This window comes from Barbus barbus (genome assembly GCF_936440315.1).
Source record: "Barbus barbus genome assembly, chromosome: 3".
In the NCBI taxonomy this organism is placed as follows: domain Eukaryota; kingdom Metazoa; phylum Chordata; class Actinopteri; order Cypriniformes; family Cyprinidae; genus Barbus; species Barbus barbus.
This window is the reverse complement of record NC_136731.1, coordinates 5,387,213-5,403,194: the sequence shown is the minus strand read 5'-3', so window position 1 is coordinate 5,403,194 and position 15,982 is coordinate 5,387,213. Positions and strand designations below refer to the sequence as shown.

The following is a 15,982-nucleotide window of genomic DNA, read 5'->3' as shown; positions in this document are numbered from 1 at the left end:
CTGACCCCGATTCTTCCTGTGGGGCGTTTGATCCAATCGCAAGTGTTTCTGTAGGGCGGAGCTCCGCCCCGCACAGCCTTTTGTTTTCTATGCATACATTGTCCGTTCAGTTATTTTATCACATTAAGAACTTATCGAGAGCAGATTTCTATTCATATTATGATCATACCTTGCAGAGAAAAGATCATTTTCATTCACACCATATTATTACTCATGAAATCAGCTTTTATCTGAAACCAAACACCTACGTTTTTGATATGCACAAAAATACATATATCCTTTGTATTCATTACGCGGTTAAAGCCATAGATGAAACAATCCTTAATTCTCAATAACCACATCAATCATGTGAAAATGAACAACTAGTGATCAGGAATATTATGCATCAGAAGATTACAACAATATCATAAGTTCAATAACACAGCAAGTCTTTTAAATGACCTGAGAACAACCTTAATATATATTGTGAATATATTGTAGATATTGTCTGGAATATATTGCTTTAATAGCAGAAACAAGTAAAGTACAAGTATTTGTCCTTTTTTAAAATACTTGAGCAAGGCGTTTTGCTCTGTGTCTGTTAGAGAGCAACAAGGAAAAGGCGCATTCCTTTCTTGGGAGAAGCGCGAGGTCGTGGGAAGGTCACTTTCGTGGAGATCTGGAGATTTCCTTAGTTGGACGTTGATTGTAAACAGTCTTCTTCAGCGATACTTTTCCTGAATTACGGCGTTAGAGGGAAAGAAAGTCAGGGAGTATGTGGCGCCACTTTTTCCAAGTCTTTGTCCTGTTCGACTTTATTTATGATAAAACGATCGCGAACAGTGAAGGTGCTCTTCTTTAATGACATCCAGATGTTCTTCCCAAATATATTCCGGGTTTTAGGGGTCTCCTGGGACCAGAGGATTTATGGCAGGAGAGCGGGGAGTGGAAGCTTTGATTCTAACTTCAATAATGTGTTGAAGTTAGGTGTGTGTGTATGTTGTGTTTTGACTCAAGCACTACAAGAGACAGAGCATCACACATATACACATCATATGGAGAGAAAAGAGAGAGAAAAAAAAGTAATGATAATAATAATAATAATAATAATTACAGAAAACAAATTCACACACAAACAGAGAAACCACTACTAAAATACAAAATATACGTGAATTATCTAAAACAAAGTAAACATGAGAAAAAGGAAAGAGAGAGAGAAAGCGAAAGATGGCAGCAGAAGAGAGCAACTTAGCCAAGAGCAATTAGTACAAAGAAGTCTATTGTCAAGAATACAATACTAATGTTGACAGTGCTGAGTTGTCAGTAACCATTTTTTAAGATGAGACTAAAAAGAGCCAAAAGTATCTAATCGTCTAATTGTTGATGGGACAAAGTTCCATTCCCTTGCAGCTTTGACCGAGAATACAGATTGACTAAAGTTACTTCTTTTGAGAGGAATAATACAGTCCCCTCTTTCCCCACCCCTTGTAGATCAGTGAGCAGTTGTTCTAATATTCACAAACTGTTTTAGTGGTGAAGACAGGCTATGTATAGTCTTAAACAGCAGACAAATATGTACATATTTGATCAAGTTATCCCAGCTTAGCAAATTGTATTTTTTTAATATTGAGCAATGATGAAACCGAACTGATTTCTTATCAAGAGTTTTTAGTGATTGTTTAATCAAAGACTCTAGTGGTTTCAGAGTAGTAATACTAGCTTAAGTAAGTTAAAAGTAGCTTAAGTAGTTAAACAGTAAGTAATATGAGAAATAATCATGGAATGCATATACATCAAAGCAGCGTCAGACGACATATAATCACAAATAAATCTAAAATTTGATCAACTAAATCTGACCCGGTTACAGACATTTTTAACCTGCGCCTTAAATGAAAGTTTGGAATCAACTTGTCTTGACCTTCGATTCGACCTCCCATGTGAGTGTGGAGATAATTAGGGTCTCTGGAAAAATGCACTCGGGAGTAGACGGCCGATCGGAACGGTCAAAAATACGTGATAAGGAATTGGGTTTGATGTTCTTGGAACCCGGGCGGTACGAGAGCGTAAAGTCAAAACGTCCAAAAAAAAGTGCCACTGAGCCTGCCTGGAGTTCAATCTTTTGGCAATTCTAATGTATTCCTAAATTTTATGATCGGTCCATACGATAAAAGGTACCCCCGACCCTTCTAACCAGTGACGCCATTCTTCCAATGCTAATTTGACTGCCAACAACTCTCGGTTACCAATGTCATAATTACTCTCGGCAGGGGACATACGGTGAGACAAAAACGCGCATGGATGCATTCTGTCGTCTGCAGGAGAACGCTGGGATAACACTGCACCTACCCCCACTTCTGACGCATCGACCTCCACCACGAACTGACGTGATGGATCAGGGGTAACTAAGATGGGGGCTGAAACAAAGCGGCCTTTCAGTTTGGCAAACGCTGCCTCAGCTGCGTTTGACCACCTGAACGTGGTTCTGGGGGAGGTCAAGGCGGTCAGAGGCGAGGCTAGTTGGCTGAAATTGCGGATGAACCGCCGGTAGAAATTGGCGAACCCCAGAAACCTCTGTAGGGCCTTACGGGAATCTGGACTTGGCCAATCCACAACAGCCTTTACCTTCTCAGGATCCATACGCACTCCCTCAAACGACACAATGTACCCTAAGAAAGGAACAGACTGTGCGTGAAAAGGGCATTTCTCCGCCTTGACAAAAAGCCCATTCTCTAACAGCCTCTGAAGCACTCGTCGAACGTGCTGCACGTGCTCCTGGAGAGAAGAAGAAAAAATCAATATGTCATCCAGGTAAACATATATGAATTGATCGACCATATCTCGCAGCACGTCGTTGACGAGTGCCTGGAAGACTGCCGGGGAGTTGGACAGACCAAAAGGCATGACGAAGTATTCAAAGTGCCCCCTGGGGGTGTTAAAAGCAGTCTTCCATTCATTCCCCCTCCTAATGCGGACCAAATGATAATCTATAGCAGTCATAGGGACGATGCGGAGGGAGAGAAGCAGCACGAGACTTACTGAACACCTCCTTCAGGTCATGATACTCCGCGGGCACGTTTGACCAATCCACTGCCTCCTCCTGAAACTTAGAAACAGAAACAGACGGACAAGCAGACACAAGACAGGACTCATAACATTTACTGCTCCACTCCGTCACTGATTTCTGCTGCCAGTCGATCTTCGGATTGTGTTCGGTGAGCCAGGGGTGACCTAGAACAATGGGTGCGGGGGGGGGGGGGGGGGGGTCCAGAGCGTAGAAAGAAATTTCAGTGTGGTTGCCAGATACTGTGAGAGTGACGGGTCCAGTGGTGAATGAGATGGTGGGAAGGGCTTGGCCATTGAGACCGTGAACTGCGATGGTATGAGTGAGGGGTAGAAGGGGAGCTTGAATCCTGAGTGCAAATGTGTAGTCCATGAAATTACCTTCGGCCCCAGAGTCCAGTAGTGCTTGACAGTCGTGAGTGTTGGCTGACCATCGTAGTCTTACCGGGAGGAGTGTAGATGTAGATGAGGTCTTCTCAGCGGAGATCCCACCCGACAGTAGCCTCAAACTTACTGCCGGACTTGCCCTTTTACCGGGCAGTTGTAAGCAAAATGTCCCGTAGCGCCACAGTAAAGGCAAAGGCCCTGGGATCTCCGCCTCTCCTTCTCCTCCCGGGAAAGCCGAGCTCGCCCGACCTGCATGGGCTCGTGATCGTAAACAGGACTGACCACATCCCTGCTGCTGGCTCGTAACTCCGGTGTGGCTGTAGGAGCCCGAGCGGGCAACAGCCGGCGTTCCACTCGGGCGACTCGGGAATCCACCCGAATAGCCAGCTCGATCAGGCCATTGAGAGTAGTGGGTAAATCCAAGGCATAAATCTCTCTCTGGACGCGGTCAGCCAGCCCATGCAGGAACATATCCCACTGCGCCTCCTCGTTCCACTGACACTCTGCCGCCAAAGTCCGGAACTCGATGGAGTAGTCGGCCACAGACCTCTCCTCCTGTCTGAGATCCGCCAGGACCCGAGCCGCCTCTCTTCCCGCGACCGCGCGGTCGAAGACTCTCTTCATCTCGGCGGAGAGTGTCTGGAACGAGGCACAGCATGGATCCTGGTTCTCCCACACCGCTGTTCCCCATAGCGCCGCTCTCCCCGTCAGTAGCGTGAGCACGAACGCCACTTTGCTCTGTTCACTGGCAAAGGTCCTGGGCTGCAGAGAGAAATGCATTGAACAGCGAGTTAGGAATGCTCTGCAGAAGTTCGGCTCACCATTGTATAGCTCGGAAGTGGGTAGGCGGGGCTCTGACAGGGAGACGTTCTCCGGTGGTACGCGGGGAGTTGGCGGTGTGGGTGGCACAGTGGGAACTCGCAGATGATGTAATTGCTGGGTGAGCTCGGACACCTGCGTCACAAGAGCTTGAATAGCCCGACCCGATTCCGTCATGTTCCTCTCCTGAGTGTCCATCCGAGAGATACTGGATCTAATGAACTCCTCCAGAGAAGGAGAGGAACCGCTTGCTGCTTCCATTGCTTGGTCAGATCGTTCTGTCATAATACAAGGAGGAAGCAAAGATGCAAGTGAATAACTTGGTCTATTTGAGTAGAAGTCAACACTGTACAAAGTCTCTCGGGTGGCCGGGTGACGCAGGGACTAGATGGACAGCGTGCTGGTGACGAGTGGTGATGGTGAATGCAGTGCAGGTGAACATCCAGACGAGACGAAAACCACGAAGACTCCAGACAGGCAAGGACCAGGAACACTGTAGCAGACGGCACACGATGAACGACACGGAGGACATCAAACAACGATCTGACAAGGAGAGGAGAGTGCGGTGAGACTTTATAGGTGAGTAGATTGGCAGCAGCTGGTGCGGGAATAGAGATCAGCTGGCGCGCTGATGACTGGAGTGAGCGGTCACGCCCACTCTCACACACACACACAGAGAACAACAATACATGAAACATGAAGAAACCAGTGAATTCATGAACCGTGACACTTTGTTACTTGAACCTATGCTTAATATGTTTAACCATTCATTTATTATTGGGCAGCTCCCTGAATCTCTGAGAGAAGCTAATATTTCCCTTATACTGAAAAAAGGCAAGTCTCCTGAAGCCTGCTCTTCATATAGACCCATATCTCTATTAAATACAGATAGGAAGTTGTTAGCTAAAATCCTGGCTTCTTGTTTGGAAAATGTTACAACAGATGTTATCAAAGATGACCAAGTAGTTTTTATAAAAGGCCGCTCATCTTGCAATAATATGAGACGTCTTCTTAATGTTATACAAGTCTTTAAGCAGCGTGAGATTGATGGTTTAGTGCTTTCTCTTGATGCAGAGAAAGCATTTGACCGCATTGAGTGGTCATATTTATTTTTTGTTTTGGAAAAATTTAATTTTGGTGATACTTTTATCAGATGGGTTAGAGTGTAATATGAAGAACCTAAAGCTTCTGTTCTTACAAATGGTTCCAGGTCAGCAAGTTTTTCATTACATAGAGGGACTAGGCAGGGGTGCCCATTGTCACCCTTGCTTTTTGGGCTCGCTATTGAACCCCTAGCCGAAGCGATCAGAACAGACCCTTCGATTGAAGGTTTACAGACTGAGGAAAAGCATCATAAATTAGCCCTCTATGCAGATGATGTGCTTATCTTCATTTTCATCCTGACCCTTCAGTACCATCTCTTCTTAATGCCATCAATACGTTCAGTACTTTCTCAGGATACAAAATCAATTTCAGCAAGTCAGAGGTTATGCCTGTTGGTTCCATGAAAACAATGACAAATATTAGCCCCTCGCTCCCATTTAAGTGGTCCCCTGGAGGATTTATATACTTGGGTATTTTTGTGAGCCCGGTGTTTAAAAATGGATTCAAAGACAATTTTACCTCGTTGCTTAGTAAAATTAGAGATGATTTAAACCGATGGCACACTTTACCTATCTCGTGGTTGGGTAGAGTGGCTCTTATAAAAATGACTGTCCTTCCCAAGCTTTTGTATCCAATTCAAATGATCCCTATTCTGTTCACTTAAAAGGTTTTAAAAGATGTGAATGGCTGGCTTTCCTCCTTTATTTGGAGCAAGCGCAGACCAAGGTTAAAGTTTTCTGCTCTGCAACTACCAGGCTCAGTTGGAGGATTGGATTTACCTAATATTAAGCTATATTAATGGTCTGCACATTTAAGATACATTTCTGATTGGGTTGTTCCCGATTATTCTTCTACTTGGTTGGACCTTGAACAGTCTTTGTCAAAAATTCCCCTTATGGATCTGTTGTTTCTCAAAAAAATTACATTCTTATTGGAGAATTGTGATAACCCTGTAACTGTAAATACACTTAAGGCATGGAGGGCTGTTTGTCGTTTTGAGGGAAGAACTAAAGCAACCTCTGCTCTTACACCAATTGTGAATAACCCGGACTTCCCTCCAGGCAGATTTGATAGGAGGTATAAATTTTGGGAGAATCAGGGTATTAATCGGCTTCAGGTTGTGTTTGATGAAGAAGGCCTTATGTCCTTTGAGGATCTGAGACAGAAATATAAATTATTAAAACAGGACTTTTTTCGTTTTCTACAGATTAGAAACTATATTTTGAAGGATACCTTATTATGTACTAATAGAAATTTGTCTCCTACAGAAAAATTACTTTTTCAAACACCTGGAAATAAGTCAGTGAGTTTGTTATATACGGTTCTTACTGTTACATTTGAGGGACAAGTAGTTTTGAATACTAAACTCGCTTGGGAGAGGGAACTTTCTATCTCTATAAGTGAGGAAGAATGGGATGATATTTGGAAATATGACAAAACTATTTCGGTGTGTAACCATGCTAAAGCGATACAATTTAAGATTGTACATAGATTGCATATTTCACCAAACCGTAGACATGCATTTAACAATACCCTTTCACCTCTTGTAACATTCTGCTCTGTTTTAGTTGTGTTTTTCCATGGCTTCTGTTGACCCAGTTTCCCTGATTAGTTAATTAGCCCCTCACCTGTTTCTGTTTTCGTATGATTATGACCTGCCTTTATAAGCCTGAGTTCTCCCCAGTTGAGTTTGTCTGCTATTGGTTATGTTACGTTTTTCGAGTTCAATATTATTAAAAAGCTTATTGTTTTGAGATATTCCTGCCTGCCTGCCTCGTCTTATCTGTCTGCCTGGGGAAACCGTAACAGAATAGCAGACCGAAACAGTTTTTTTTTTTCCGCGGCGTTGTTCTTTTCGCTCATTTTTGTTTTTTTTTCCTCTCTCCCTCCTAGTATGGATCCCGCCTTCTTACTCCTTTGCCTGGAGCAGAAGGACCGTTCGCTGGTGGAACACACCATGGACTTCGTCAACCTGGCGCGCCTTACACACTTCAAAGACCGCTCGCTCTGTGTGTTCTACATCTCCAAACTGAGCGAGTAGTGTAAGGCGCGCCTACCAGCGAACGGTCCCAGGGAGAATTTCGCCGCTTGCGTGGAGTGGGTGCTGGAGTGTAATGGACTGTTTATCTCCGGTGGCCCTGCTGAGGACAGCTCCAGCCCCACTCCCAATCCAGAGCCCAGCCAACCCTCACCATCTCCCTGCACGGAGGTTTCGCCAGAGCCCACCGCAGTCGCAGAGCCTGAGCCAGCCGCGAGGATAGAGCCGTCACCGCGGGAAGTGACTGAGCAACTCATTGCCTCGGGAACCGTACTCGACGCGACTGACCGGGTGTGTGAGCCGGCAACATCGTGCGTCGTGGGAGTGTTAGTAGAGATAGAGGGAACGGACGTATCACCGGTCCACACTTCCACCACTGAGGGTGAGAGACTGCTGGTTTCTGGAAACCTTTCTAAGGATATGTTGGATGAGTTAGACGAGGAGTACTTCTGGCTTCTCCCCTTCCCATTGCTCCCACCCACCTCTCCATGTTCTCCGGCCATTAGCCAGTGCTTCCCTGAACCTGTTAGCTTTAAGCAATCCCCCGTGCTCGCTTCTCCAGGGTCAGTCCGTCCAGTGCCCGATTCTCCAGGGTCAGTCTGTCCAGTGCCCGATTCTCCAGGGCCAGTCCCCCCCGAGCTTAAGCTAACAGAGCGTTCCCAGGAATTAGCGCTGCCTAAACGCCCTCCAGTGCCTGTTCCCCGCAAGTGCCCTCCAGTGCCTGTTCCTCGCAAGTGCCCTCCAGCCAGCTCCTCAAGGAAGGTTTTAAGGAGTTTCCCACCCAGCCTCCCTCTCCCTCCTCCTCTGTATCTGCCAGTCAGTCCAGCAGTCTGCCCTCAGCCACCTCAGGAAAGTCCCTCAGCTCACCCTCAGTATGCCATATCCGGTGGATCGGTTGAGCTTCGGGTCTCCCTGGGATCAGCTACCTCGGGGTTGGAGGATCCCCAGTCTTCGCCTCCAGCCTACGAGACCCGGACTCCACCTCGGCCCTCCGATCCATCGGCTCCACCTTGGCTCGTGGCTCCCTCATCTCCACCGTGGACCCTCATTCCACCAGCTCCGCCGGGCTCCCTCGTCCCTCCGGCTCCGCCTTGGTCAGTCATCCCCCTGCCTACTCCACGGAATTCCACACCTCCAGCTCCGCTTCGTCCTTCCATTCCTCTGGCTCCGTCGGGTTCCTCCCTCCCTCCGGCTCTACCGTTGTCCTCTGTCGCTCCGGCTCCACCGCGTCACTCGGGATCCCCGCCTCCGCCTCACTCGCCTGAGCTGCCGGCTCCACTGTGGCCCTCCGGCCCATCAGTGTCACCCTGGCTCTGCGGCTGCTCGGCTCCATCCTGGGCTCCTTCTCCACCGGCGTCATCTCCGGCAGTCGGCCCCATGGTGTCGGTGGTCCCATCACCACCATGGCTCCTCCCGCCATCGACTCCGCCGTGGGCTGCCATCCTGGCTGGCCTCTGGACTGCCATCTGGCTGCTCCTGCTCCGGGCTCCTCCCTGGCTCCTCCCACCCTCCACTCCCCCTTGGACTAATTTTTTGGACTGTTTTTGTTTTTACCCATTTTCCATTGCCCGGCTTCCTCCTACTCCATGCCCGCCTCCTGAACCCCCACCCTCCCTCCTCTGTTGGTTTATATTTTTCCGCGCGAGGACGCGCCGTTCCGGGAGGGGGCAAACTGTAACATTCTGCTCTGTTTTAGTTGTGTTTTTCCATGGCTTCTGTTGACCCAGTTTCCCTGATTAGTTAATTAGCCCCTCACCTGTTTCTGTTTTCGTATGATTATGACCTGCCTTTATAAGCCTGAGTTCTCCCCAGTTGAGTTTGTCTGCTATTGGTTATGTTACTTTTTTCGAGTTCAATATTATTAAAAAGCTTATTGTTTTGAGATATTCCTGCCTGCCTGCCTCGTCTTATCTGTCTGCCTGGGGAAACCGTAACACCTCTATGCCTTAAGTGCAAAACACAAATTGGCACTCTCACTCACTGTCTTTGGTCATGTAATCAGTTACAAATATATTGGGTCAAGATTGTATCTGAAATGAGTAATCTCTTTGATAAGGAGTTGGTTGTGGATCCTTTATTTTTGATCCTTGGTCTGCCGGATAAAGCTTTGATTTTATCAAATGAAAAGAGACTTTACAATCTTCTCATATTCGCTGCCAGGAAAAATATACTAATGAAATGGATAAGTGATGAGACTCCGACTATTTCTGGATGGCATAGGATTTTAATGGAACTAATCCCGCTGGAATATTTAACATGTTTACTTAATGGTCAGCCAGGTCAGTTTTATAATGTCTGGAAACCTTATATCAGTAATTTAGGGATTGATTTGTCAACTATTCTGTGGAAGGGTTTTCCTAGTCATGTACCCCAAGTGAGTACTTAGGATTTTGAATTTGTATTATGCTGTCACTATGTATTTAGTGTTGTTACCCTCTTAATATTTGAACATCTAATTTTTATTTTCCATTTTAGTGGCCTAGGTTAAATCTGTTTTTTTTGGGTGGGATTTTTTTGTATGTGTGCTTTATAATTGTGTGTTTTGTTAAAGTTGGAAAATGTTCAATAAATATATAAAAAAAACAAAAAAGAATACCAAGGTACTTATATTCAGATACAACTTGTAATCTTTCCCCTGAAACAAATACATCTGGCACTATACTTAAATTCTTAGTTTTGGTGATAAACATACACACTGTTTTAGAGATGTTCTAGCCAAGCTGCAACATGAACCAGGGATTCTGTAAGTTAATTTGCAATTTGTGACACACTACTTCTGTGTATATAAATAACAGTGTCATCTGCATACATTTGAATGTTAGTGTTAGGACAGACGGGTGGAAGATCATTGATGTACAACGTAAAAAGTAAAGGACCCAGAATAGATCCTTGTGGAACACCAGTGGATATACTTAAAGGAGCTGACTTATAATTCTGTATAGTAACATACTGTGAGCGACCTGACAAGTATGATTCAATCCATCTCAACGTATGTGGAGAGAAATTAAAACTTAATAATTTAGACAACAGAATTCTGTGGTTTATGGTGTCAAAGGCCTTCCTGAAGTCAAGAAACACAGCCCCGACGACCCCTCCTTTATCTAATAGAGACTTAACTTTTTCAGTGAAATAGCAATTTGCCATCTTAGTTGAGTAGTTTGCTCTGAAGCCAAATTGCATTGGATGTAAAACAAAATAACTATTATTCAAATAATTAGTGATTTGTGCAGCCATCAATTTCTCTGCAACCTTTGAGACTATAGGTAAAATACTAATAGGTCTGTAATTAGTAATTACTAGCAGAGTGAGGATCACCACTTTGGAATATAGGCACAATAACAGATGACTTCCAAGCACATGGGAACATCCCCTGAGAAACTGAAAGATTTATAATTTTAGTGATAGGATTAACTAATGACTCACTAAGCTGTTTAAGCATTACCACATCCATACCAAATATATCCTTTACTCTGGATGGTTTAAGAGATGTAATTGTTCTTATGACGTCTAATTCAGAGACTGCCCTTAGAGTAAGGGCTTGTTCACCTGTATTAACTGGATACATTTCTGTATACTTAGGGGAAAAACACTGTGCAATTGTGACTACCGAGTCAACAAAGTAATAATTTAGTGCTTCAGCTGGATTGTTAGTCATCTTCCCGTTAACCATCAATTCAAGTGATGACCTATCTTTTCTTTTATCACCTTTTAAGTAGCTCAACTTATTCTAGATTGTTTTAGAATTACCTCTAGACATAATTTACAATTTTTTTAAATACTATCAGTATGATATACAGATGGGTGATATGAACATACTATACAGATGGATTTTGCAGTAAATATATGTACACTATGAGCAAAAACTATGAATATAATTACAAATGGATATGAATAAGCTATACATTAAGATATATAAACACTAGTGCAATGAGCATTGAAAGTGCATAGAAATAAACATTTCCAGTACATAGTATGGGGTTTTTTTTTTTTTAACCGATTTAATGATGGGGAGGGGTGAAGAGTTTGTAGTGGTGTGTGAGGGGGGTATCATTGGGCAGAGTTTAGTAGGGAAACAACTGTAGGGAAAAAGCTGTTCCTGAGTCTGCTTGTTCGGAGGCTCCTGAAGCGCCTCCCAGAGGGCAGTAAGTTAAACAGTCTATGGTCAGGGTGAGAGGAGTCCTAAAGAATGCCGCGAGCTCGACGTAAACAGCGTTTTCTCTGGACGTCCTCAATGGCAGGAAGTGGTTTCTCTGTGATGCGTTGGGCAGTTTTCACCACCCTCTGCAGTGCCTTGCAGTCAGCAACTGAGCAGTTCCCATACCAGACTGTGATACAGTTGGTCAGGATGCTTTCAATCGCACAGAAGTTCACCGGGATGGCTGGAGACAGGTGGTTCTTCTTCAGTGTCCTAAGGAAGAAGAGGCGTTGGTGAGACTTCTTGACTAGGCTGGATGTGTTGGTGGTCCAGGTCAGGTCCTCCGAGATGTGGGTTCCCAGGAACTTGAAGCTGGAGACACGTTCAACAACCATCCCGTTAATGTGGATGGGGTCATGCGTTCCACTTTTCTTCTTCCTGAAGTCCACAATAAGCTCCTTTGTCTTGCTGGTGTTGAGGAGCAGGCTATTGTCAGCACACCATGAAGCCAGGTGCTGTACCTCCTCCCTATAGGCAGTCTCATCGTTGTCTCTGATGAGGCCAATCACTGTGGTGTCGTCAGCAAACTTGATGATGGAGTTGGATCCATGCACAGGCCTGCAGTCATGGGTGTAGAGGAAGTAGAGAAATAGGCTCAGCACACAGCCCTGTGGTACGCCGGTGTTGAGTGTGATGGTGGTGGAGCAGGTGTGGCCTGACCTAACATGCTGAGGTCTGTTGGTCAGAAAGTCCATAATCCAGCTGCAGAGGGAGGTGTTAACACCCAAGTCACCAAGTTTAGTGATCAACTTGGAGGGAATGACGGTGTTGAATGCTGAGCTGAAATCAACAAACAACATCCGTACATATGTGTTGTTGTTATCCAGGTGTGTGAGTACCGAGTGCAGTACTGTGCATACTGAATCTTCAGTGCTCCTATTGCTACGGTAGGCAAATTGGTGGGGGTCCAGTGTGGGTGGGAGGCAGTTCTTGAGGTGTGCCAGGACCAGTCGCTCAAAGCACTTCATAACAATGGGTGTGAGTGCTACGGGGCGGTAGTCATTCAGGCACGTTGGGGAGGAGTGTTTCGGCACTGGCACAATGGATGTGGACTTAAAGCATGTTGGCACCGTTGCTTGGGTGAGTGACAGGTTGAAAATATCTGTGAAGACCCCAGCGAGCTGCTCTGCACATGTCCTGAACACACGTCCAGGAATGCCGTCGGGGCCAGCAGCCTTGCATGCATTGATCCGGCTCAATGCTGTGCAGACATCTGTGGAGGTGAGTTTGAGGGTCTGATGGTCTCCTTAGAGTGTGATCTTGGTGGCTGTCTCCTTGTTGTTGTTGTCAAAGCGAGCATAAAAGTCATTTAGCTCATTAAGGAAGGAGACGTCTGTGACCGTCGGAGTGGAATTGCATGGCTTGTAGTCACTGATGACCTGGATGCCCTGCCACATGCGCCGGGGGTCAGAGTTGGAAAAATGCTCCTACCTTAGATGAGCAGGAAAAATACTGCAAAATTGCAAAAACTGGAGAGACGTTGAGCCTCGCGATGTGTTCGCGCCACCATCTTGGTCAACATTTGAGACGTTGTGTTTTCCTCAGTGCATAACTGACATGTCACAGGTATATTTTTCATCTGTAAATGTTAGAAAGTCATGCAAATATATCCATTTTGCTGTCAGCAGTTCAATTAAGTTAAGACTGTTAAGAATATGATTAATACTGAATAAACAGCCTATAAGGTAAAGCTATTAAATAGTGAAGTGAAGTGACATTCAGCCAAGTATGGTGACCCATACTCGGAATTCGTGCTCTGCATTTAACCCATCCAACGTGCACACACACAGCAGTGAACACACACACACCGTGAACACACACCCGGAGCAGTGGGCAGCCATTTTATGCTGCAGCGCCCGGGGAGCAGTTGGGGGTTCGGTGCCTTGCTCAAGGGCACCTCAGTCGTGGTATTGAGGGTGGAGAGAGTGCTGGACATTCACTCCCCGCACCTACAATTCCTGCCGGCCTGAGACTCGAACCCGCAACCTTCGGATTACAAGTCCGACTCTCTAACCATTAGGCCACGACTTCCTAAATAGCAGTCCCAATCTAGTTTTGTGATTACATACAATTAAATTGGTATGAGCCACCATAGTCATTTAAACATACAAAATGACACAAAGTGAAAATAACATGGTATTTTTGGGTTATGGAAACAACAGTTACCATGGTGAATATACAACACTAACACGAACTGTTAATAAAACGTAGGAACTGCTACTGAATAGAATGAATATCATACCTTCATGCAAATCCTTCCCAACTAACATGCGCAGTACAGTTATGTGATTTATTGGTACTGTACTTTTATCTCACGCGTTGCATGCTCGTAGTTCTGCGCTTTAGTGAAGTGATATACAGTGCGGCGCCACGATCATGCGTGCTGAGTTCGCGCTACGAACACTGTATAACATCTGGCAGGACAGGATAGCTCGCTTTTTTGAGGTGAGAGACTTTTTATTTAATAACAAGTTACGAAAATAATGATAGCATCTACTGTCATTCAATGGCTCTCCTGAGAATATTTAATTGAGCTTAAAGAAAAAAGAAAAAATAGAACAAGCTAAATGAAAAAGACGTCCGGCTGTAGAAAATACCTACACCGTTAAAACCTATATACAATATGTATTAAACATATGCTTTTGTTGTTAAGACTGATTATTAATAGTGGTAATACTTTTAGGTTTTAGGGGTTCATAAGTCTCATAGATCTATATCATTTATTTATTTTCTTATTTAAAAAAAAATTAATTAATTCCTAGTAAATATGGGGCCAAAACATGATTATACAAAAGAAATTAGGTTGGCAAATATTTTTAAAAATAGGGAATGCCAACTCCAAACAGATCCACACACACACACACACACAGAGAGAGAGAGACAGACAGCATTCAGGAAGGTCAGCAGTTCAGTTTTCAAACCTTTTCCAAAATCAAGTATGATTTTAAGGCATTGCTTTAAAGCCTGAATAAAAGGTTACCAGATGTAGTTTCATATCAGATGTGTTCTAACAAAGTCATTAATCAATGCTCATTGTTTTATAAGATTTCATATTAGTACTTCTACAAAGGGTCATGATACTTTTATAAGTCTGACAAACCTGTGATGAATGCAAAACCCCTATTTGATTATCGCAATTTAACAGTAAATATAGTACATCTTTAATCAAAGTTATTAAGAGTCTCACGCAGGCGCAACATGCAGATTAGTTTTGTTTTGTGTGAAAACATAATTGAAGGCAGACTGCTGAGGGAAATTAAACGAAAGAATATATGATTTCATTATTTGTGTGAATGCATTATAGGAAACCGACTGTCTTCAGAAAAGTTTCGATGTCATTTGCTTTCCATTTTCCCTCCGTGTAATGCGTAATAAAGCTTGTTTGCAGTACAGCTCTGTTCTGCTGTTCATAAGCGCCATCTGCTGTCAAACTGTGGATTTACAAATTCATTCAGTCTGTCTGCCATATTTTTGTTCAGACAAATGTGAAAATCAGACCAGATTTTTGTTGTAAATCTTAACCGGTAGTTGGAAAATAGGCTACCTTGTTATCAGAAATGTTGAGATTTTTAGAATAAACATTAGCTTATGTAGAACTATTTATAGAGCAGATAAAATGTAATTGATCATTCTGACTAAAAGGCTGATGTATTATAATTTTATTTTAAAAAATTTCCAAAACTTTATTTGAACATGTAGTACATGTCAGTAGATAACATGTTATGAATGTTTAAAATCTGGCCATGATTTTTTAATGTTTTATTTCATTTATGCAAACAAAAAGTGCATAGTGCTGCTAATTTTATTTGATGGCTTTTGTCATAAAACTTGGTAAAATGATTTCAGTTTGTGTATCAGTATTTTATTTTATATTTCCAAGCACATTTTAACAACGCCGTGTATAACAGTTTGGATTGATACATTATTCAGCCGCTTTCATTTTTAAAAAGTAGCTCTCGAATGAAATAAGGTTGGAGACCCGTTGTAAACAATTTCATACCTCAGGAAAGTCACTGAATGTCCATAAACACAATAATTTGCTTGAAAAATAATTACAGAGAGGAGCATTTTGTCATACTGTACTCGATGTTGCTCTTAAAATTAAAATCAGAAAGATGTGATTGGTTTTGTACATGACTCATTTTATACATGGTGTATGATTGTACTTTCCCTTATGGTTTAGTGTTAAAAGCAAACAAAAATAGCAATACACTGCAATTTCGAATCACAATACTACTATACACAATACTACGAATCACAATACACAATACTAATATTTTATTTAAAAAAAAAAAAATTCACAAAACATATTGATCATGATGCTATCGATTCGGTAGATCATCCCAGTCCTGCTCCATACTGTGTATTTTTCTAAAGTCAGGTATGCATCTTTGGCTGCG

At 43.6% G+C, this 15,982-nt stretch overlaps 2 protein-coding genes across 2 annotated transcripts in view; one reads left to right on the top strand and one right to left on the bottom strand.

Annotated features, from left to right (window-relative positions):
- The window catches only part of LOC306858149 (muscle M-line assembly protein unc-89-like), a gene marked incomplete at its 3' end in the record, with an annotated part of 46,023 nt that extends 37,737 nt beyond the window's left edge, over positions 1–8,286 (top strand). Inside the window, exons 8-11 of the mRNA XM_079398548.1 lie at positions 3,750–3,839; positions 7,243–7,386; positions 7,501–7,980; positions 8,133–8,286. Of these exons, the coding sequence (XP_079254674.1) occupies positions 3,750–3,839; positions 7,243–7,386; positions 7,501–7,980; positions 8,133–8,286 (868 nt within the window). The remainder of the gene's footprint in view (positions 1–3,749; positions 3,840–7,242; positions 7,387–7,500; positions 7,981–8,132) is intronic.
- The window catches only part of LOC306854330 (NACHT, LRR and PYD domains-containing protein 12-like), a 217,474-nt gene that overhangs the window by 124,207 nt on the left and 77,285 nt on the right, over positions 1–15,982 (bottom strand). The gene's annotated exons all lie outside the window — the stretch shown is intronic.